The sequence below is a fragment of the Eurytemora carolleeae genome, unplaced genomic scaffold, assembly GCF_000591075.1.
Source record: "Eurytemora carolleeae unplaced genomic scaffold, Eaff_2.0 scaffold301, whole genome shotgun sequence".
Taxonomy (NCBI): Eukaryota; Metazoa; Arthropoda; class Copepoda; order Calanoida; family Temoridae; genus Eurytemora; species Eurytemora carolleeae.
In genome coordinates this window covers 53,410-77,733 of record NW_019396211.1, presented here as the reverse complement: position 1 = coordinate 77,733, position 24,324 = coordinate 53,410, and the positions used below count along the sequence as shown (strand labels likewise).

The window sequence follows — 24,324 nt, the reverse complement described above, 5'->3', positions numbered from 1 at the left end:
ATCTTAGAGAGAAGGGAGCTTTCCCCGCCAAGCTGTAACTCCTCTAGGTCAGACTTTTTTACTTTTTTTTGCATCAGATTTTTTTCATTTTATTATTTATATGTTTGTCCTTTCATTTAGCCAATATCAGGGAAAAATGATGCATTCTTGTTTAAAATAGTTTTAATATTACATGTCATCTGTAATTGAATGTTTTTTTGGGGGGAAAATGTATAAAGGTATTTAGAGGATGTCTACGAAACATAACCGTAGCAAGACGACTTGAAAGTCGTCTTTGAACTTTTAATTTATTTGTGATTTTCAGTCGTGTGTATGATTCTTGAAACAATAACCACCTGGCATTTCCAAAATGCGGTGTGCCTTTATTGTGTTATTAACATTACCGGAGAATTTCATTCAAATTTCAATTTTATAAAATAAAACCAAAATTCTTGAAATCTGAACGGATTTCTTTATATTCCGGTGTCAAGCTAAATAAGGCTCGGGCGTTATATTTGGTCCGGGTGAATGTTACATGTGAAATCCATGTACAAAATTGATAGGAGGGGGAAGAAATCGTATATTAGGAAATTAATGCTGGTTATGTACAAAGTTGATNGTCCAAAAATTGTTTACTTTGACGGACCCAAAGCATGCACATTATCATTGTTATTGAAATTGTAACAATTTTTTGTTTCCCCCCGTTCTATCAATTTTGTACATAACCAGCGGTAATTTCCTAATATACGATTTTTGACCCCTCATATCAATTTTGTACATGGATTTCGCACGTAACACTCACCCGGACCAAATATAACGCCCGAGCCTTATTTAACTTGACACCGGAATATAAAGAAATCCGTTCAGATTTCAAGGAAAATGACAATGGAAATGACAAGAAAAGGGGGATTTTTATGATTTTGAACTTTGAATTTTACTTCAAAATCGTCGTTTAATTCCTCTTGCAACCTGTCATGTTTCGTGGGGCACACTGTTTTAAAACGTTGATACGGGGGAAACCCCCCCCCCCTTCCCCCACCACACGCAACCATGTAAGTGCAGTGTCAAATCAAATCTATCTAGATTTTAACCATAATAAAGTGCGCAATATCCTACAAAATTTGAACTACGCATCAAGCAGTTGTGAAGTTGTTCATTGTTTCCAATTATACGCATTAAGCAGTGCAGTTACCAGTTTACCTGGCAGTTTAATCAGTCTTATTTTTCTCGCGTTCATTTCATTGCCTCATGTTAATAGGAAATAATTTATTTATTTCAGTTTTTATTTTTCAAAATTTTCAATTGTAAATCAATATTTTTAATGAAATTTTATTATGCTAATTCTGATTATTTTTAGGATCCATGGACTGGTTTCAGAGTTAGTATGAATGTAGACATCTTAAAATTAAAGATAAAGCCAAGAAAACCTGAACAGGGGGATGTTATGATGTTTAACTAGGATATTATGATGTTTAACTGTTTCAGAAGAATGGTTATATTTCTTCCCAGGACCGGAGACGGGAAAGATTAGTGTAAAAATGGCGAAAAGACGGAGAAATTACAGTTTACCACATTTACTGAACGAGAGGGAGACGCGGGTAAGTTTTTTCTTTTTGATTAATTAATTGAAAATTTAAATCTGTTAAATTGTAAGCACTGCCGATTCAAGTTTGTGGGTTCACTTGTTCTACTTTAAATCAAAATACATTTTTAGCTCTTGATAACTAATCTGGCGGGAGATTATTATAACAAGTACAGCTATAAATAAATGATGTGTTAAAGTTTGAAAACGTGTGATGATATTCCTCATTCTCTTGATGTTAAAAAATATATTTTGCCTAAGGAAAAAAGATTATTTTTCTTGATTAAAGGGACTGTAAGCGTAATTTCAATTTACCCTCCATACAAAGATGGCAATGCCCGATTCACAACAGAACCCTTGAAAGCTTTGTTTGATCAAGTATGAATTAAATAAGAATTAAATTAAATTTTTGAAAAATTGATTAATTTTAATTGTGGTGTATTTACTAAAGTGACTAGCACATTTTTACTGCAGGAAAACATACAGGGATGATTAAAATCGAATAATTTTATATTTGGAAAACAACGAAATCTTCTACATTTTGATCTGGTAAAGGTTTGGTTTCAAGGATACCGTTGTGAATCGCGTATTACCATCTTTGCATGGAGGGTCACTTAGAATTATGCTAACAGTCCCTTTAAGTCTTTATCAGACAAAGCTTTGGTGGACCGTTTTGAATCGGACATTCCACTCCATTTATGAATGGTTACTAGAAATTACTATTTCAGTCCCTAAAGATATAATGTGTATCAAGAAATAGATTTGGTTTGTATTTAGGGTGATTTGGTTGCCAGACAACTAGAGAGAGAAAAGCATGTTACGATAGAACTGGTTGAACGACTGGGACTCTTTAAAGAGTTAGTAGGTAAATTTTCAAACTGTCCCCTGGATGATGCAAGGGGTAATTTTTTTTTTTAAATTTTGTTTCCTCTTTAAATTTCTTCCACGTTATATTAGGAATGTTTGATGAAAATAAATAATATTCAGGGCAAATCAAAACGCGGGGACAAATTTCCTCCCCCCCTCACGTTTGAAAAGCAATATTCAATACACACCCCTGGAAGATAAGGGAGTGTGCTCTCCTCCCCCTATCTAATTCTATCTTCATTTCTCACTCATCTTCATAAAAAAAACTATGAAAAATTTTCTCTTCAAGGGTGGGGGGGGGGGGTTCTCTTTGACTATAAAATGGCTGTTTATTGGCCTTTTCTCAACTAAATATTTGAATACTAGGTCATGAAGGTTGTGTGAACTGTTTGGATTGGAATAAACCTGGAACTATCCTCGCTTCAGGTTCAGATGATCAGGTTATTTTTTAGATATTTTAGTTATTCATGGTAAGAGAGGGGTATTTATTCAACCCTCCCTTATTAGCAGGGAAGTGCATTATTTTTAGCGGGAACAAACGTAAATTTGGGTAAGAAGTAGTGGAATGGCCCTATATGTAAAGCAATACTAATGTAAAATACTCGGCGTCCCTTTGAAAAAGGCTTTTCGACTTAAAAGCCTTTCTGTAGGTTCACCACATAATGAATCTTAATAAGTAATTATTCTTTTTAATACAAAATTTGAAAATAGTATAACCAACAAAGACGAGCTTTAAGTCGTCTGTGAATTGTCACTTTTATTTGGACATCCTGTTCTTTTAAGTATAGAGTTATCCTTTTAAGGAAACTTAAGGCAATCTGCGAATATTTCCAAATCTGCTGTTTCTCTTTAATGTTCATTGTACACAAAATCAACAACGACTTTCCTTGTTTAGTTAATATATATTTAGGCAATCTGCGTAAATATTTCCAAATCTGCTGTTTCTCTTTAATGTTTATTGTACACAAAATCAACAACGACTACCTTTGTTTAGTTAATATATATATATTTGTATAGAGTGTGATACTTTGGAACGGATTTACTGGTAAACTGAAGACACAGTTAAACACTGAACACCAGGGGAATATATTCTCTGTCAAGTTCCTACCGGAAACTGGGGACTCTCTCATTGTCACAGGTTTGGATTTTGTTTGGGTTAAAGTTTCTGGAAAAATCGCCCCCCCCCCTGAAAATTGGTTTTCCCCTAGTTGTAGGGTATGTTATTTGGCTTATTTGAGGAATTGGGTAAAACAAATGAATTTTTGGATTTAAAAAAAGCGTGAAAACTAGGGGGGGAGGGGGGTTTACTTTAAATTATATTTCTCTTAATATTTGACTAATTGCTTCATACCTTCCTTGGTATTTGACTAGTTGATTTATACCTTCCTTCAATTGATACAAATAACAAAAGTAACCCCAAGGAAAATCGAAAATTTAATCAAACTTTCTGACTAATCCGGATTTTTTTTAACAAAACATATCCTTAATCTAATTCCAGATCCGTATCAACATACAATGGATCCCAATCCTTGATAGAAAATTATTAAGGTGGTCAGGATGCCCGAGTATGTTAGCCAGACGTGGAGAAGAAAGTGTGTAAACGCATTTCCTGAAAAATGATTAATAATTATCTAGGTGGTCAGGATGCCCGAGTATGTTTGTTGAACGTGGAGAAGAAAGTATGCACTTCTCCTAATAAATGATTATCTAGGTGGTCAGGATGCCCGAGTATGTTTGCTGGACGTGGAGAAGAAAGTGTGTGAACACTTCTCCTAATAAATGATTATCTAGGTGGTCAGGATGCCCGAGTATAATTGTTGGACGTAGAGAAGAAAGTGTGTTAACACTTCTCTAATAAAAGATTATCTAGGTGGTCAGGATGCCCGAGTATGTTTGTTGGACGTGGAGAAGAAAGTATGTATAAGAAGTGCTGCTCTACACATTGGACGGGTAGGTTAAATATTAACAGATTATCATGCAATAAATCCAAGCTTCGTGCACATTTTTCAAGTGACAATTTTAACTTTCAAATTATGCTTTGAATGTCGCCCTGTTTCAAAAATACAAACAAACAGCAAAGCAAAATATATACCTAACCCGTATATTTTATAATTTAATAAAAAAAACTGTTACTTCTAGTGATTCTACATTTGAAATAGTGAATGTTCGAATCACAGCAGTACCCTTGAAAGCTTTGTATGATCAAGAATGAATGAGATATTTTATCATTAATTCAGTGCTTAGGATCCGGATCCGTTGGATTCGCAAGGTTGGTTTCCTTTCCTGGATTAACCAAAAACTTTTTAAATCCTAAACTCAAATCTGAACTTTTGAAAAAGAGAGATTATAAAAATTTCCTCATTTCTGAAAGGTTAATCAAGTTTCAGGATAAAAATAAGCGAAAAAAATAAAACAAAAAATTTGAAAATTATTTTTTGTTAAAAAAATTAAGTAAATCTTAAAGAAATGACCTGGATCTGGAGCCGGATCCATTTTTTTCCAGTGCGGATCCAGGATCCGGATCCGCATCAAAATCAAATAGATCCTAAGCACTACATTAATTATACATTTGACGTGAATATGTCGAAATAATTGGAAAGAACTTAATATCCGGGCTAAATGCGAATTTTAACGCCACACCAACTGAATTCTAAAATCTTCTCAAATCATTTTTAAAATTGCAGGTGAAGAGGTTAGCTGTATCCCCAGATACTAGCGGTATATTCTGGTCTAGTGCTGAGGATGGTACAGTTATGCAATGGGATACAAGGTACAGTTAAGGGTGTAAATATTTTGTTGAAAAAATAATCCCTCCATTCCCTTATGTTTGGAGAACCCAGACTGCCATATATAGATTAAATAAATGGGAATTTGAACCCAGAGTTACGAATAACTAAGGTTTCTGGTATCCATGCACCCGGGTATGCTTGCATGAAGGGATTAAGGGATTAGTTTTAGAACAAACCCTAGGCAGAGTAAACAGATGACCTCAGGCGGCATTAATATGAGTATCGTAAGGGGAAGTGCTGAGGGTGGAATTGCCTGGGGCCATAAATAGACCGCCTTTTCTTTAATAATAATAATAATAATAATATTATTAAGGGAGAAGTGGAGAGAAGGCGGAAATAATGTTTTGATAAATCTAGTAAAACATGTGGGTAAAGCAGAGATCAAGTCAATAGCAGGTTAATAGATAGATAATTGGAAATATACGCATTAGGGGAAAATGATTTAGCAATAAATTAGCAATATGTGTCGTTCTTTTCGGTGAAAGTCAATTCGTTGGTAAAAATCAATTATATAAACAATTTTTTTTTGTTACTTTTTGGTTTACGTGAGTCGTCTTCGTAAGATAACTTGCACTAAATGGCACACAGATCTCCGAAAAAGAGTAAAGTTAGGTCGAAACGACCTCTAATCAAACAGTGTCGACGAATAAATTGTTCATAGATTTGAATTTTACACAGGAACAGTCTTATCGCTGTATTCTGTGATGCAATTTTAAAATTCACCGCCCCCTAATACTCATTATTGAAAAAAGATGTTCATCCTATAATTTTCTTAAAAGGGATTGGAGACTTAATTTCAAAAGACCATTCTTTCATTGCTTCGTCATGGCAAAAATGTTATATTTTTTTCAAATTATCAATTGCGGTTCTCAAAATGTTTTAGAAAATCGACAATTTTCCAGAAAATCACGATATATTCGATTTTGTATAATAAATATTACTTTAAAGCCTTTGTGAATCTAACATGCTGCAAGACAAATGGAGGGTCAATTGAAATTACCCCACAGTATTCACTCGGAAACAGTCTACGGTCTCTGAAAGTGATTTTTTTATAAAAATTATATGTTTCTCAATAAAAATTAATTAGTGTTAACTGCCTAATTGTACGTTTTCCCAAACGGAATATCATCAGACCAAACTTTCGTTAAATCTTTAAAAATGTCCTTTAAGCATTGAAAATTCCAGAACTTCGTACGACCCAACTTATTAACACTTTAGATCTTGTATTTAAATATAAAGAATACAGGGTTATTTATACTAAGTACTGCGGTCCAATGTTTAAATTTGATCTGTGCGAATAAATCTGCAGGGAATTGCGAATGTAGAAAAATTATTTACTAAAATCCGTACAGTCGTCCCAGAGTCGCGAACTTTAGGGGTAAATCCTCATTTGGGAAAAATCTAAGGCGTGCAATTAACCACTGAGGAAAATGTCCTTGGTAATACAATTTTGTGCAATGCAATGGATTGGCCAGGTCGCATGGAGACGTGTCTTGATGTTTGTTGAATTCTTAAATAACTGTTTCTAGTGAACCCGACTAAACCAGAGTTGATTGCAATTGGAGCTAATGATCCCTACGTCCGAGTTTATGACAGGTACATTTTTTCTTTTGGTTATTTAATTATTAAATTAATAATGATATTATTCAAGTTTTACTTTCCCATTTTCCAGGAGAAGGTTAAGTCTACAGAAGCTTACCGAGGAGTCGGGAGAAACGGTTAGAAACTGGGAAAGGTAAAATATTATCAAATTTAGTACAAAGATGATTTCGAGGATTTTTCGTGTTTTTAAATTGTACATTTTAAAAGTATTGATTAGAGGGAAAATACTTGTCAGTTACTCTTCAAAACTTTTGTTACCAACACAAATGTTCTAACATCTGCTCTTCCCTAGGGCATACATACAGTGGGAGCCACAAAACTGTGGAATGGAAAACAAATGAAAAAAGAAAAAATAATAAAAGTTTTGAAATCGCAAGGAAATTAACATAAAAAATTTAGAAAGGTTGTCTTAGGAAAAAAAACTATTTAAGAGTTTTATGGGATTGACTGTATTCAGGAGAACCCAGCTAGCTGTGAGTGGGGGTGCAGGGGACAATACTCCTCATGATGCCGTGCAATATTTTACTCCTAAACATTTACCAGATCAGCAAGCAAAGTATAAATCTACACTCAGGTCAATAACAAAACTATATCTAGGCGTTTCTAAAGCTTTACACATTTAATTGATTAAATTTGATTTACTTAAAAATATCAGAGGTGTGCATTTTCTTGAAAAAATATCCCCCCTCTTTTTTTTTGAAAAAAGTTTTCCCCGAATTTCGGTATTTTTTAGGGATTTCTTCATTGACTTGGGGAAATGTATTATTTTTATGGGGAAATAACGATTTTGGGGGGAAAAGGGGTGGTGGTTTATTTTTAAAATTATAGGACCCAGAAAAAAATAATTCATTGGTTTCACCCATTATTTGGTGTAGAAGAAGAAAATATTCCTGTCAATATTCTAATAAAAAGTTTGCTGTTTGAACGTTTGGAGACGTATTTGAAAGTGCCCCTTTCAATAGCCAACATGGTTTTCTTAAGAATAAATCTTGCTTAACCAACTTGTTGGAATTTATGGAATTTCTCACATCCAAATATGATGATGGCAATGCTCTGGACATAATCTATCTTGATTTCTCTAAAGCCTTTGATAAAGTACCTAAAAATAAATTGTTGAAGAAAGCCGAAACATTGGGTATTTCTGGAAATGTACTGAATTGGTTGAAAAATTGGCTTTCAGATAGGCGCCAGAGAGTGGTTATAAACGGATGGGCCTCACTGTGGGCTCTAGTTCTGTCAGGTGTACCCCAGGGTAGCATACTAGGACCAATTCTGTTCCTCATATTTATTAATGATATAGATGATGTGGTCAAACCGCTGATTGACATAATATGCAAATTTGCTGATGACACAAAAGTAGCCCAGATAGTTAACACTGATCAGGACAGACAAATACTCCAAACCTGCCTTGATAATCTGGTCAAATGGTCTCAGAACTGGGGTATGGAATTTAATATTCCCAAATGTAAGGTTCTACATGTTGGCAGAAATAATAATATTTACACCTATTACATGAATGGTTCAATGGTGACAAATGTTAGCCAGGAAAAAGACATTGGTGTTATAACCCACGAATCACTCAAGCCGTCAACCCAGTGTTTATCTGCTGCAAAAAAGGCTAATTTTGTTCTTGGACAAATATCAAGGGCATTCCACTTCAGAGATAAAATCACATTTCTCAACTTGTACAAGTCTTATGTCCGACCGCACTTAGAATTTGCTGTATCAGCTTGGTGTCCCTGGACACTTGAGGACATCCGAGTCCTAGAAAATGTACAAAAGCGAGCCATAAATATGATCTCAAACCTGCAAAGTGTTTCATATGAGGACAAAATAAAGGAAGTTGGTATCCAAACCTTGGAAGCTAGGAGGTTAAGGTTTGACATGATACATACATACAAAACTCTGAACCATAAGATAGCTGTTAATCCAGATATATGGTTTACCAGGGTCCAAGACATCAGCCTAAGAACCACTCGTCAATCTGACAACTATATGAATCTACAAATAAAACAGTGCAAAGGAGAAATTCGAAGGAAATTTTTCAGCAATCGAGTTGTTCAACCATGGAACAATTTACCTGCAACTATTCAGAATGCCAAGAATGTAGACAGTTTCAAAAGAATGTACGATGAACATGTGAAAATGTGAATGATATAAACAATGATGGCCAGAACTATAGTGAACTAAAATCATTTACAGTTAAATCAAGAAATTCTCATTATACTCCAATAGGAGTCCTGAGAATCAATACCACATAAACATAAACATAAACATAAAGAGAGGATCGAATTCACAATTGTGCAGTTTGACTGATCAAGGATAGTTGCTATATCCTCATTTGTCCAACTAAACCAGATATTTTCAACTGTGGGTTTTCTGTAAAAACGATTGATTACTGCATGAAAAACACACCGTCTAGGGAATTGATAGAATCGAATACTTTTTAAGACTGGAAAACGGTGATAACTTCCTCATTGTTCCTTTGATACGTATTAAAGGGTTCCCTTGTGAATTTCACATGGAGTTCCTCAAATGGAGGCCGTAGGGCCATTTCCTATCAATACTAAATCTAGACTTTAATTTACTGGACGTTAGTTATTAACTGACTTTGACATCTCTAGAGTTAAGTGAATCGCATAAGTCACTCCATAAATGGAGAGTCACTTAAACTAACGTTTTTTAGTCCCTTTAATATGTTATATATATACCCTAGCTATGTTTAGAACCCTATCTTCAACCTACCTGAGTTATAGTACTGCTGGTACAGAACTACTCGTCAATACTGGAGGAGAACATGTCTATTTATATCAGAAATTTAGGAAACAAAATCTTAAACTTTCTAGAGGTCTTAACTCTACTTTTAAATAGCATTAACGTCAACGTTTAACTTACAAGAAATCAAAGCTTTAGTTTGAAATAGAACTAATTGTCAACGTTCATGATACCAGAGGTCAAAACTTTAGTTTGAAATAATGATAATAGTCAACGCTAAGCTTACCAAAGGTCAAAACTTTAGTTTGAAATAATTATAATCGTCAACGTTTAACCTTCTAGAGGTCTAAACTTTAGTTTAAAATAGCGCTAATAGTCGACGCTCAACCTTCTAGAGGTCAACACTTTATTTTGAAATAGCCTTAGTGGTCAACGCTAAACTTACCAGAGGTCAAAACTTTAGTTTGAAATAGCCATGATAGTCAACGCTAAACTTACCAGAGGTCAAAACTTTAGTTTGAAATAACCTAAGGTCTAAACTTTAGTTCGAAATAGCGCTAATAACCAACCTATATCTACCAGAGATCAAAACTTTAATTTGAAATCGAGCTAATAGTCAACGCTAAACTTACCAGAGGTCAAAACTTTAGTTAGAAATAGCGCTAATAATCAACTAAATCTACCAGAGGTCAAAACTTTAGTTTGAAATTGAGCTAATAGTCATGTTGAAGTTACCATAGGTTAATACTTGTGTGTTAAATATCTAACCAACGCTTTATCTTGTCTTCATATCCACTATGATAGCTTTTAAATTGAAAGAATTAAGACGTTATCCCTCAATTTGCTGGGTTCTAATTTATCATCAGAATTTTTTTTGGAAAAGATGAAAATTGATTAATTTAAAGCAGAAGTTATGTTTAGTGACGTGACATTTTATATTGAGATTTGCTGGTAAATTGTATGTGTTTTAGTATTGAAAACTTAAAAAAATAGTATATTGAGTCGGAAACCCATTGCATGGTTTTTTCTCCTCTAGGACGTTGTAACTGAATTGTTGTAAAGAAAATCGTGGGTTTTTAAAACTTGTCGAATTGAACCTTGAAGTATAAGATTGCTTGTTAAAGATTGTTTGAAAAGAATCCTCCACCAAGTTTATTAAAACAAATATCTGTGATACAAGGCTGTGCAGAAACTTCATCACAACCCTCCGCAGAATCTGTTCTACCGAAGGATGTGGAAACATTGAAACTTTCCGCTAATTCGGAGTTTGAATCTGGAAACCATTACAGAGCCATTGAGCTGTACAATTTGGCCATCTCAAGGTTTGATGAAAAAGACGAAAATAACATAAATGACGTTAATGACTAAAATGACATAAATTTCGAAAATGACGACAAGCACGACAATGAGTCAAGGACAACAAGCACGACAAGGAGTCTAGGACAACAATAACAACAAGAACAACAAGGAGTCAAGGACAACAAGCACGACAAGGAGTCAAGGGCAACAAGCACGACAATGAGTCAAGGGCAACAAGCACGACAAGGAGTCAAGGACAACAAGCACGACAAGGAGTCAAGGACAAGCACGACATGGAGTCAAGGACAACAAGCACGACAAGGACAACATTGAGTCAAGGACAACAAGCACGACAAGGAGTCAAGGACAACAAGCACGACAAGGAGTCAAGGACAACAAGCACGACAAGGAGACAAGCACGACATGGAGTCAAGGACAACAAGCACGACAAGGACAACATTGAGTCAAGGACAACAAGCACGACAAGGAGTCAAGGACAACAAGCACGACAAGGAGTCAAGGACAACAAGCACGACAAGGATTACAAGGATGACAACAAGGTCAATAATGACGATAACGATGATGTATTTAGGTGTGCTAATCATGTGCTGTATGCAAACAGAGCAGCGGCGTTGTTGAAACGCGCATTTCGAGGAGATGTTTATGCTGCGCTTCGTGACTGTTTGAGCGCGCTCAATCTCAACCCTAGATATGTCAAAGCACATCTTAGACTAGGTAAATCTCCACATTTCTGATTTGATCTGATAAAGAATTTTGTAAATAAAATATGTTTTCTTGTTTTTGGTGTGAAACACAAAGGATAAGATATCATTGACGATTGAGCGATTTTTAATCATTTTTTTCTTATTCATAGTTACCAGAATAATACACTTATTCCTTTAAATTAAGTGCAGAATTTCAAATTAAACCTTCAGATCGTTTTATTTAATATACTCGAGGTCATTTTGTTGGATACTCTCAGGTCTAATCAAATAAATCAAAAGAGAAATTTTGATGTTTTGATCTGAATGTTAATGTGTCCAGAGCAGAGCAGAGAAGTTATTTCAAAAGATGTTTGGCTTTTGGGGATAAAAATTAGAATACAAAAATCCCTTAAAATAGGGTTCAAGATTAAAAACTTTTTCTAATATTTTACGTCTTGTTTATTATTATTGTATGTATATATTCTACACGCCGTTACCCAATATCAAAAGCATATTTAGTCACTTAGTGTAAAATCCGCAAGTATTGCTTGTGTTACGTTTTTGCGATCTTTTCAATAATAAATATCATAATCCGTTGGTTCACATATCATGTGGATTAATGCTTTCTAATTGGATTAACCAAAATTCTGAACTATATTAGGTAGATGTTTAACAGACCTAGGATGGTTGGAGGAGGCAGATCTATGTCTTTCAAATTTCAAAACTAATTTCCCAGAACACAGGAAATCAAAGGTAAACAAGCTGGAGTTCAACTATGGAACTAAACTAAGAAACTGAAAATAGAAACTGAACCTAAAAACTGAACCTAGAAACTGAAACGAGAAACTGAACCTGGAGACTGAAACTAGAAACTGAACCTAGAAACTGAACCTAGAAACTGAACCTAGAAACTGAACCTAGAAACTGAACCTAGAAACTGAACCTAGAAACTGAAACTAGAAACTGAACCTAGAAACTTAAACTAGAAACTGAAACTAGAGACTGAAACTAGAAACTGAAACTAGAAACTGAAACTAGAAATGAAACTAGAAACTGAAACTAGAAACTGAAACTAGAAACTGAAACTAGAAACTGAAACTAGAAACTGAAACTAGAAACTGAAACTAGAAATTGAAACTAGAAACTGAACCTAGAGACTGAACCTAGAGACTGAACCTAGAAACTGAACTAAGAAACTGAAACTAGAAACTGAACCTAGAGACTGAAACTAGAAACTGAAACTAGTAATTGAAACTAGAAACTGAACCTAGAGACTGAACCTAGAAACTGAACCTAGAAACTGAACCTAGAAACTGAACTAAGAAACTGATTAAGAAACTAAAGTACAAACTAAAACTATGAAACTCAAACTAAGAAACACAAAATCTTAAGGTCATTTTTAATTGATATTTTCATAGTTGAAATCAATATTGGAGTTTTTCTCATTCATTTTAAACGCAGTTTGTCATTGCATCATCGCTGATAGAGAATGGCTGTTTCAAGCGACTCTTAGTGCGAAGATGACAAAGCCCGATTTACAACGACCAAGATCATTTTGCTTAATTCACTTCTACAAGAGCACAAACAATATAACTATCCAACTCTAACTTACTAATACAAATAACTGAATTTTTGCTCTTTTAACTATCGACTAACTAATACACAAAATACGCACCCTACACCGGCCCTAATGATTATCATGACAACAATATGAATTTCTTCTAAAGTCCGCCTTGAGTCCTGAAAATAATAACATAAACAATGGTACTCTTGAAACCTTTATCTAATCAATAATGTTGAACTTGAAGTCGTTCTTAACTGCGAGACAAAGCTTTTGTTGTGAATCGAGCATGACATCTTTGCATTAAAATCAATTTAATTCCCAACAAATCATTCAGATATTACAACCTTTTATCATCGATTATTTTTTAACGCATTCGTAAATTGTTAATATTTCATTTTATTTTTTATATACTATGCATTTAAAAAGACGATTTTTTCCCGCTAGGTGTTTGCCAGGTCGAATCAATAAGAGCATCAAGAGCAGAGACACCTGGCGGCCAGCGTTTCGGCGTTTTAAGTGCATTGTATATAAAACAAATAAAAATATTATGAAATATTAACTATATACGAATGCGTCGAAAAATTATCGATGGTTATAAGTAGTAATATCTGAATGACTTATTTGGAATTAAATTGATATTTTTTATGATCAGAGTCGAATGTTGCAACTTTCTGAATTTGTAGCACGCTACGTTCTTCGGTATAAGTCGTTTTTAACAATTTTCTTCTAATAGACTCAATAGATATAACTAAGATTAGTAGTGATCACCATCGATAATTTTTCGCCGAAAGCCAATATCCCCTTTCATTTTTCGCGAACACTCCCTTTAAGCTTACGTCATGGTTGCTCTGTTTAGTCATTTGTGCAATTGTTGAATGATTTCCAAAGTGCACAAGATGAGAAAGTTCCAAAGGATAAGGTAAGAAAGGATTTCCAATAATCTTTGTAATGAAGTAAAAAACAAACAAGAAATCATCCTTCTGAAACACGCTTCTCCATTCTCAATGTTTTCTTTATTATTATTATTATAAATGAAGTACAATTAGTAAGACTGAACTTGGAAGTGTTTGAAAATTGGCTTTATGAAATATCTTTACAAAGAACGATCATGCAAGTTAAAGTAAAGTATTTGGTAAATCATAAAAATCTAGGGAGAGTAATGGGTAAATTCTGTAACAAATGCAGCCCAAGTTTGAAAATTTGTATCTATTATTTCATTCAAAATTATTTTTTATTTTGTTCTCTCAAATTTAATTTAAGATAATTTTGTTTAAAATTAGAACAGGGGTCATTCCATGTCAAGTCAACCACCTATGGAGGGGATGTCACAGATTTTGCTGAAATTTTGCTATAGGGAGCCATCTTCAAAAACAGAAAAGTTAGAGACATTTAAATATAGAGGCCGTCCTTAAGATCTCAAAATATCGGAAACTTTCCGGAGCCATGACTCCGGCCTCGGAGGTCTTGAATGCTTATTTTCGGATTCTGGGTTTTTTATAAAAAAATTTCAGCAAAATCCGTAACACACCTTGATATGGAATGACCCAAAGGTTAGCCCAGTACCTGACCAGGAGGAGGAGAGAGAAGCATCAGTTCCTTACACTAGGGAGGATATTTAATCAACTATTAATTATATCAATTATATATGCGTGGGAAATTGGGGAAAATAATGGTTTATGCAAAAGCAAGTTGAGGCAGTGAAATATTGATTAAATTATGCATGACCTCATTCCTGCCAAATGATACATACTTTCTATAATAGAAGAAAGAACATTTAAAACTGCACTTATTTTGCTTTCAAGTTTTCGACCTCTTTTTATTACATTGAAATTTAAAATGTCACTTGACGTAAATACATCTGTTCTAAATACATACGAATCTTCAATGCCACCAATTGTACCTGATAATCCATTTAAAGAGACTAAGTGTAATTTCAGTGTCCCTCCATGCAAAGCAGGCATTAATATCCTTTAAAACGCTGTCTGATCTAGAATAAATAAGATATTGATGTTTTCTTATATTTTAACTGAAGAAGTAACTTATTAATATCCTTTAAAACGTTGTCTTATCTAGAATAAATAAGATATTGATGTTTTCTTATATTTTAACTGAAGAAGTAACTTGCGCATTTTTTGCTTATAAGAAACGATGGAGAAATTCTCAAAAAAATTGACGTTACCTTCCACATTTTTCATCAGATAAAGGTTCTAATGATACCGTTGTTGATCGGACATTCTTTATATGGTGGGTCACTTGAAATTACGCTAACAGTCCCTTGATAAGTATAAACGGTTCAACTTTATCTCGGTATTGATTAAATCTGGTTCCAGGGAGGACTTCCTGAGATCTGTAGACGGGGAGAGGGACAGAGAGGAGGAGGAGATGGAGGTGGACGAGGAGAGGTTTATACCGCCTCGGCTCAAGATATCTAGTCAGGAACAGGATACAAACATTCAACATTTTCTCAGTGTGCTTTTGTCGATATGGAACTTGTTTGGTGAAGAAATATTAAAAATAGACAATTTTAAGAGAAATAATCGTTCTTGCTCAGACAAGCTAGCAATCGGATGTTCCTTTCTATTGATAAAGATTCACGTCTTTGAAGCATTTCTTTATTTTAAAGCAAGAACTAAGACATCAATTCTACAGTTTTTTGTTTTAATTTCCCTTAAGTTTTCTCCATTGTCGGCTGAACAACCCCCAGGACTGGCCGACAGAGCCCAAAACTTGAGACAGGTTATCTTTATGAAAACCAGTTTTGGAACCCGGGTTTCACGAATAGGGTTGGCAGTTTTGTGGATATCATTATTTTTGGGGGGTATTCTCATCGTGGGCGTACATTCTCCACTAATTATCTCAATGTTTGACGTGTAGGAGATTAAATGGAGACGATTAGCCAGAGATTATTCATCAAGATTTGTTGGAGCGGCAAATATACAAACAGATATTAAGGTTAGATTATTTTTTCATTTTCTTCGTTTTTATTATTATTCAGTATACATTTCATTGAATGAATATTTCTAAACGCCCCTTTTGATTTTTAAACTAGACTTTTTCCCTTTTTTTTCTTCCCAGTTTTTCTTTCTCTCTTGACTCGACTCTCCTTTCTTTCTCTATGAGTTTATATGCATGTTTTTCCTTCACATTTTTCTTTTTCAATTTTTTTTTCTTTTCAAGCTAGAGAACCCAGCTTTGTATGAAAACTAACTTTTTGCCTTAAAAGTCAATCCAATAACCTTTAAACCAAGCTTAGAATATTCGTTATTCTATTGGGTTCCCCAATCAAAATTTGAGACAAATCGGCCTAGTGGTTAACTACTTATGATCGGACATTAAACAAGTAGAGATTACTACTGCTGTTTACAAGAAATTTGTTATTTTAACTCTTCTTTGTTTAGGAAGCATCGTTTTTCGGTTCTGATTGTCAGTTTGTGGTGGCAGGTTCAGACGATGGACGTATTCTCATCTGGGATACACGGACTTCTAANCCCCAACACTGTCAGATGTTGATTTTTATTTATTTACTTGCTGGAGTGGCCGGTGTTGCCCGTGGAATAATAATAAGAAAACGAATTTTGAGAAGAAAAAAAATTTGCCCATGTTACCCCCATAAAAAAAAAATTCAGCCCTTTTGGTCCAGCGGTAGGCCAGCTAGAGCTGACATATTGCGTCCTTACAATGCTATCCTCAATATTAGTGCTTCATTATTATAGAGTCTGCATAATTGTATAATTTTACTATTATTTATAACATCATAAAACTGATAATAATTATGAAAACTCGATAATAATAGGTTATTTGCCAATTTATGAAAGATGTTGATAAATAATGTTTTTCTAATTCTTACCTTTTTTTTCTATTTTATTTATGTTTTCCAGGTCCTTGCAGGGGACAATATAACTGTTAATTGTGTTCAAGGTAAATATTCTAATAATATAAAAATTAAACTTTATATTTGAGTAGAGTAGATTTTTGTCCCGTTACTTTTTCATAAAAATCTGTCAATTTTGTTTGTAAAGTAAATACTTACCATGATACATGTCAATTTTCTATATTTTCTGAATTAAATTCTATTTTTTCTAAATTAAATATCTAACATTATAATTTAGCAATGTTTTTCAAAATAATGACTGATAATTTAAACCCTGGAGTAATAAAAAAAATTAAGAAAAATTTATGTTAAGGACACCCTGGTGCCCCAGTACTGGCTTCTAGTGGTATAGAAGCTATTATTAGACTCTGGCATCCGCTACCAGAGAACAGCACCAAAGAATCTAGAAACATTCAGGTTAATAACAAAACCAATCTTCCACAATTTTGGAGCGTACATTTTATTTAAAGCGTTTTTTCGCAAATAATTCATTTTTGTGTTAAAAGTAACGAAAAAGTGAAAAATCTGCCAGTTGCTGCTCCAAGTTTGTAAGGTTTGTCTTCTAGAGCATTGAAAAACATTATAAAATGCATACCATACCCCTGCATTAAATCTGTATTTAATAAAGATAACAAAAATCAATTGTTGATTACCGATGGAATAATTTTGTTATTGTCAGAGTTTGTTTGTTTATTTTGTATGAAATAGTGCTGATCTGCGAACTGTTAAATTGGTGCAATATTAAGTACTTTATCCGTGTTAAACAGCGGACTCATATTAATGAACCAAAGAGGAATTTTTGTATTTTCTGACTGGTCAGTGGTCGATACACAAAAGTTTGACTTGATTCAAAGTTCAGGTGGGGGNTCATCTAACAGACTATAGGAACTCCAACTTTTCATCACGGACTTTATTATTCACCTACTGTTATTAATCTAGGAGATGGAGAAGGTGGTTCGGGAAAATCAGAATAGGATGGCACTAGATCCGTTCGAGTTCTTTATGAGGTTAGTTTTTTCCAGTGCTTATGATCAGGATCCGGATCCGTAGGATCCGCAAGATTTTTGCTTCCTTGATCCGGATCCGCAAAAATATGCGGATCCATGGATCCGGATCCAAGGGGTAAAATATCATCCAAAGACTTCAAAAATAAACTTTTTTACTCCTAAAACCCAAATCTGTACTTATGAAAAAAACGAGAGATTATAAAAATTTCCTAATTTCTGAATGGTCCATCAAGTTTTAGGATAAAAATAAGCAAAAAAAAATAATAAAAAATTTGAAAAAAAATTTTTTGTTAAAAAAATTCAGCAACTCTTAAGAAATGACCTGGATCCGGATCCGCATCAAATTTAAATGGATCCTAAGCACTGGTTTTTACCAGTCCAGTGCAGTGCTTGGAACATATCTCATCCGGTTCTTGGATTCCTTCGGTAGACAGATGGATTCGGATCCGGATCAAGATCTAAATCAAAAATGTTTTTTTTAAGTTTTGCTTATATCTCTTGCAAAAAGCGAAATTGCATAGAAATTTCCCATTTTTACAGTGATCTGTTTTTGTTTCCACACAAATAAATTAATATTTGAACAACGTAGAACATTTTTTCTGTCCTAAGGGGAAGTGATACTATTTAGACAAATAATCTTAACTCTGGTCAACATGATCCTTCATGATTTCAGGACTGCTGAAATAAGAGGAGAGGATGAAATGCAGTGCAGAACAAGTTGAAATTCTGCTACTCATCTTCCTGACTGAGCATCACAATTTATGCTAATTTTGCATTTTTTACTTCTGTATTTACTTCTCATTTTTCATGTCAAATTATCCAATGCCAAAATTGAAAATTATTATTCACATTACTAAGAAGAACTTACTAAAACGTACACAAGATGTTAAAACCTGTGCTTGTCAATCACAAGTTCGTATTTAGAATTTATTCAGGAAATTATAAAGTCTGTGATCATAATTCCATGCAAATCTATATTTTTTTCACATTTTGCCAGAAAAAGTGTTGTTATTTTATAGATAGGATGAATTCAGCAATCCTAGCTGAGTTGCTGAAGACAGAAACACTTCAGGATTCAGAGAGAACGCTTAAACTTTTAGACCAGGTAGGTTTCTTCTAATTGTCGTTTTATCCAGTCTATTCTTTTACAAATTATTGTCTTGGTTGTGGTTACAATGCAATGCACAAACATTCTATTATTTTAAGGATTTTTTTGGGAAAATGTCCTCGACTTTTTTGTTTCTTACACACTATACATAGTTTCATCTAATGGTTTTCAATTATGCCACTTTTCTGAGATGACGAGTGTGTTAAAGTCTAAATTTCTGAATAAGCAGAAGTAATTCAACCAAGTCTACGTCTTTTTTAAGTGTGATCGTGATTGCAGAAGTAAAATAATTGAACGAGTCATACCACGTTAAACTATTTCATCAATTCCGCTTTATATATAATATTTGCTATATCTGTTAAGGTAGATGAGCTTGTATCTAGAAATTGTATGGGACTAGAGGAATGTGTTCCTTTAGTCAAACTAACTGCTACTAACAATTGTCAGGTAACACATTTTTTATCAGAGGGGATTTATAATGTGAAGGGACTAAAGGCGTAATGTTAAGTGACCCTCCATGCAAAGAAGGCAATTCACAACTGTGCCTTTAAAGTTTTGTCTCATCCAGTATGAAATAGATATCAAATGTTTATAATTTAAAAACTGATTATTTTTCAATTGCGATTCCTCTACAAGAGTGACTATCGCATTCCCACTACAGGAAGACATATATGAATTAATATATGATTAAACAGTTTCTATATCTTCCACGTTTTTGATCATCATAAAAAGGGTTTCAAGGGTACCGATGTGAAGTGGGTATTGCCAAGGTTATAATGCAAGGAAAGTTAATTGCAGGTGCGTTTACTTTGCGTACATATTGAAACCAGTTCTCTCTGGGCGGAGTGTGTAAACAAGAATAGATGCATCAGTGTTCGTTTAGTATTCGAGGAGGATGAAAGCATTTAATTTTGATAATTTTGATAATTACATAATAGTTTCCTATGACCAGAATATTTCAGTGATTTTTCATGTGAAAGATGGATCCCATGCCAGGCGGTAACATCCGTCTTGTGTTTACATTACCGCCCGGAGACAGTACACTGCAGTACAAAAGATGCGTACACCTCTGTAATAACTTTCCTTGCATAATAACCTTGGGTATTGCCAGCTTTGCATGTAGGGTCACTTAAATGTACGCTTACAGTCGCTTACAGTCTCTATGTGTTTATTGAATCGTGGAAAGAGATGATTGATTAATTGAGTTGATAATTGAACGAGTGAGTGAGTGATTGATTGATTGTTTTGTTGATTAATTGGTTCGTTGATTGATTGCAGTTTGACAATTGACTGATTGATCTCATTGATCAATTGATTGATTGATCTCATTGATCAATTGATTAAGTTGTTAAAAGATTTGTTTGATTAGTTGATTGATGGTCGATTGCAGATGGTGGTTGATTAATTATCAGTTGACAATATTGATTTAGAAAATGTTGGCTGATATAGTCATAAAATTGATTAATTGATTGATTTAATGATGTAATCATAGATAAAGGGAGTTGTGTGGGATTTGATGGTCCGAGTATCAGCCGAGGTTCCGGATATACAACTCATGTTTATCTCTTCATTAAACAAGTTAGTACTTTTTATCTATCTATCTATTTTTCTAACTATCTATCTATCTATTTTTCTAACTAATGTTGATCTCTTTATTAAACAAGATTATGATAGTGCTTTACCTATAATCATCTAACAGACTATAGGAAGTGGTTTTAATTTATTTTGAAATTATTTAAAAGACATAACAAGACGATTCTTTAAAGTAATTATTTCGGTGTTAAAAGAAAAATATATCTCCCGAAGAAAAACCATAATTAATTCGATCTGGAAAAATATGAGAGCCTTTTTCTCCATTCTTCGATTAAACAAACCAAAACAAAAACTTTAAATTTAATTACGTATACTTCAATTGACAAATTTTTTACCTAATTTTTCCAATTTAGAAAAACCCTTAGAAAATGTTGCGCGCAAACATTTCTTACTGAGTGTGGAAAATTTGCTTTTAAAAGGGGGGGGGGGGGGCGTTTATTTAAAAACATATATATTTTCCTGTCTCCTTCTATAAAATTTTATTTTTCCTTCCGTTTTTTATAAATGATTTGGGGCTAAATTAGGAAAACCCATATTTCGTTTTGTTAAGTTCGAAAGTAACGAATATTTCCCGGATTTTTCAATTATTATGTTCAGGGATACAGTTGATCCTAATCCCGGAGTTCGAAGTATAGCAATCTCTACTCTCTGTTCAATACCAGGGTTGGAATTGTACACAGTCAACCCCATTATTGCAGGTTTGGTTTCTTAACTAAATCTTCTTCTTACTAAATCGGACTGTTCCAGAATGCGATATCAACAGTGGAAACTTATGATTTTCCTTAATTTATAAACAAGAGCTGACTAGTTTCTGCATGATCTTCTATTAACCTTAAGAAACATGCCTTAATCTGTCTGGCCCTAAAGAAATGGGTGGAGATAGCATAAAAGTTTATATTTATCCATCCTTAAAGCGTAAAACATATTCTTTTCCTTCATATTAGATTGAAGTGTTTGTCTACACTAACAGTTATGACAGAATGTTTTTATGTTTTTCGGAGAAAAGATTTTCATACTGTTTTTTTATGAGCCATGACAAGGCAGGAGCTGCCGTTCACACCATTGTCGATTAGGATGTTTTGTTTCATCCAATCCTGTCCATTTGAGGACTTAGTCTTGGTTAATATATTCTTATTTGTTTTAAGTTATGATAGGATGTTTGTTAAGGACTAGAGGATTCTGCTCCAACTGTACGGATATCAGCAGTTACTGGTATTGGAAAACTTTACAATCATGCTAAACATACTGTACAGGTGAATCCATTGTACAGTGTACAGCAAATTTATTTGGTTGCATAAATCCTAAAATGATTTAATCTATGTTTTACCTTACTTTTTATTGTTTGAGCTCAATTTCTGAGATTCTGTTGTTTCTTTTTTAACGATAAAAAAGTTTTTGTTCTTGGTCACATTATTATAATTATTACCACCATTATTATTGTTATTATTGTATTAGGAAAACGGATTGATAGATAAACTGTATTCTATGATACGAGATCAGGATCCAACTGTTGTCACTTTCTCACTTCAAACCCTTAACTATATTTTAGCACAGGTTAGTCAGATTCAATTATTCTCTTTTTTTATCTCTGTTNTACAAATAGTTGTGACACCCCCCCCCCCCCCCCCCCCCGCCTCCAGTATTTTAGGATTATAGAATTGGGGAAATAAATGAAGGATTCAATGCTTTCATAAATGCTTAATGCATTTTTGGTAAGAAAGGAGTAAGAAATGGAGAACGTTTATGCCCAGTTTCTTTTTTTAATCCAAAAATCTGTGAAAATTATTGAATAAAATTTACAGGGTGTGTCTATCTTAACATTCGATTGTGCTTATATAGCTCCAAATAGGGATTAACAGATAATTGAGAGCTCGTAGAAAATCCCAAAAATGAAGTATTCAAAACTAAATAAAAGTGAGGATTGGAGAAATAAACGTCCAAATTGTTATTATTTGTAGTAATTAGAAATTAACGCATTCAAAAATATCATTTTAATGTGTAGGTTAAGAATGCAGGGTTTCTGATGGTATTCTGCTCGTTTTATGGAATGAAATCCAATTTGATGGGGGCTGTTTTGTATTTGATTACATCCTTTAAATGTTGTCTTATGGAACTCTCAGCTTTCCTTTTTTTTTAGCATGCAAGAGTAAGAAACTTATTTAGTTGCACATCTTCTTGAGAAAAGATCTTCAGATAAAGGAAATTTTCTGAACATATGTAGGATGTAAAATATTTAGGAGGGAGGGTTGGTGATGCCTAGAAGTATGGTGACCTACCTTCTCTCCCGTATACCCGGATACCCGGAGAGAGAGTTCTGCTGTGTTCTAGAGTACCTTGATAAATCATCCAGGTATCTTTTTATTTATTATGGCAAGGCTAAAACCACGCACGGGATTAGACATCACTCCCATCAGCACGGATCTTCCCAGCAAAATGTTTGGGTCTGAAGGGTGGGGGTTGTCATAAAAAAATAAATATATTTTCCTAACTACCGAATAAATAACCATTTTTTGGGGGGGGGGGGGACTTAAACAATTATCATCGGTGAAGAAGTTAACTTTCCCCTACAATAATGTTTTTCTGTGCCATAATTTGGTTTTTATAATTCAAATATTTTACAATGACTCTCTGACACTTTAATATTTTCAGTGAATTGGAGAACGTTATTGAAATACTGAACTCCCTAGATGGATACTTGGACAACAAGAACGGAAGCGTGGTCCTTGCTGTGTCCAGGCTCTTCGTCAAGATCGTCCTTGATCACCCAAACCTTCAGTCCAGCCTCGTCCAACGACTTTGCCCGATTCTCGAGAAATTGATAAAATCAGCTAAACGAGAATTCCAGTCAGACCTGCTCGACTTTGCGCTTTCTCTTGACAAACAATATTTTGCGCATTTTTCCAAACAAGACAAATTTATTTTACTGAAACCAAAGGAAAGCGAGGACTTAAAGGAGAAGAAAATAAGGTTCATTTGTCGAACAGCGAGGAAAGAGAATTGTATAGAGATCATGAACTACTTGTTAAACCTAGTCCCGATGCCGGAGTCCCTAAATAAAACCGTGCTCAGCTCAGTGTGCACCATTGCAGCCCTGGATGAAAGCGCACACGAGAATTGTATTAGAAATATGCGCTTGCTCGTGAAGACTGATAGAAAGATGTATTTAAACTATATTCTAGAAAGTGATCTAAGATTAGAAAATCTGCAAGAAAATCATTACGAAACGGTTGAGGCCTTAGTGCAGACTTTGCTAGACCAATTTCAACCTGACACAGACTGCAGTACAGTACTATCATCTGTTCTGTACATACTAGAGAACTTTGGAAAGATGTACAAGATGTCCCCCTATGTACTCCAAGAAATATTTGAATCAGACAGATCTTCATGGACCGAAGATATGTACTCTGATGCATTGGCCGCCGGTTTTTCACTTTTCAGCCATTTCCCAGCGGCCATGCAGCCCATTTTATCAAACATACTGCATACAACTTATAAAGTTAAAAATCATAACTTGCATTGCAAGGTGATAACCTATTATAGATTATTGAAACTAATGGTGTAGCTAGAATTTAAATGCCATAAACTGACTGTGATAGATAATTTGTACAAATATTAGCCTAAAATGTTTTTATATTTTTTCAATT

The 24,324-nt window shown here is 34.1% G+C and overlaps 3 protein-coding genes across 3 annotated transcripts; all 3 read left to right on the top strand.

The window, feature by feature from the left end:
* Nucleotides 1–1,336: 1,336 nt before the first annotated feature.
* On the top strand, nucleotides 1,337–16,814 carry LOC111698259 (WD and tetratricopeptide repeats protein 1-like). Its single transcript, XM_023468547.1, has 20 exons — nucleotides 1,337–1,577; nucleotides 2,339–2,426; nucleotides 2,795–2,868; nucleotides 3,446–3,566; nucleotides 4,299–4,378; nucleotides 5,113–5,198; nucleotides 5,531–5,613; nucleotides 6,747–6,813; nucleotides 6,890–6,952; nucleotides 7,277–7,393; nucleotides 9,546–9,641; nucleotides 10,659–10,856; nucleotides 11,426–11,568; nucleotides 12,199–12,290; nucleotides 13,958–14,020; nucleotides 14,652–14,707; nucleotides 15,432–15,537; nucleotides 15,976–16,053; nucleotides 16,500–16,606; nucleotides 16,742–16,814. The coding sequence occupies exons 1-20, from the start codon at nucleotides 1,518–1,520 to the stop codon at nucleotides 16,812–16,814; spliced, it is 1,851 nt and encodes a 616-aa protein (XP_023324315.1). The 5' UTR covers nucleotides 1,337–1,517.
* LOC111698265 (AP-4 complex subunit beta-1-like) lies at nucleotides 13,061–24,323 on the top strand. The gene is made up of 9 exons (XM_023468552.1): nucleotides 13,061–13,114; nucleotides 18,997–19,084; nucleotides 19,451–19,534; nucleotides 20,580–20,665; nucleotides 21,278–21,378; nucleotides 21,848–21,933; nucleotides 22,136–22,234; nucleotides 22,918–23,030; nucleotides 23,330–24,323. Exons 2-9 carry the CDS (start codon nucleotides 19,004–19,006, stop codon nucleotides 24,240–24,242), a joined length of 1,563 nt encoding a protein of 520 aa, XP_023324320.1. The 5' UTR covers nucleotides 13,061–13,114; nucleotides 18,997–19,003; the 3' UTR covers nucleotides 24,243–24,323.
* Nucleotides 16,902–18,990, top strand: LOC111698267 (WD and tetratricopeptide repeats protein 1-like). The gene is made up of 4 exons (XM_023468553.1): nucleotides 16,902–17,019; nucleotides 17,286–17,389; nucleotides 17,912–17,979; nucleotides 18,653–18,990. The coding sequence occupies exons 1-4, from the start codon at nucleotides 16,917–16,919 to the stop codon at nucleotides 18,699–18,701; spliced, it is 324 nt and encodes a 107-aa protein (XP_023324321.1). The 5' UTR covers nucleotides 16,902–16,916; the 3' UTR covers nucleotides 18,702–18,990.
* Nucleotide 24,324: the final 1 nt, after the last annotated feature.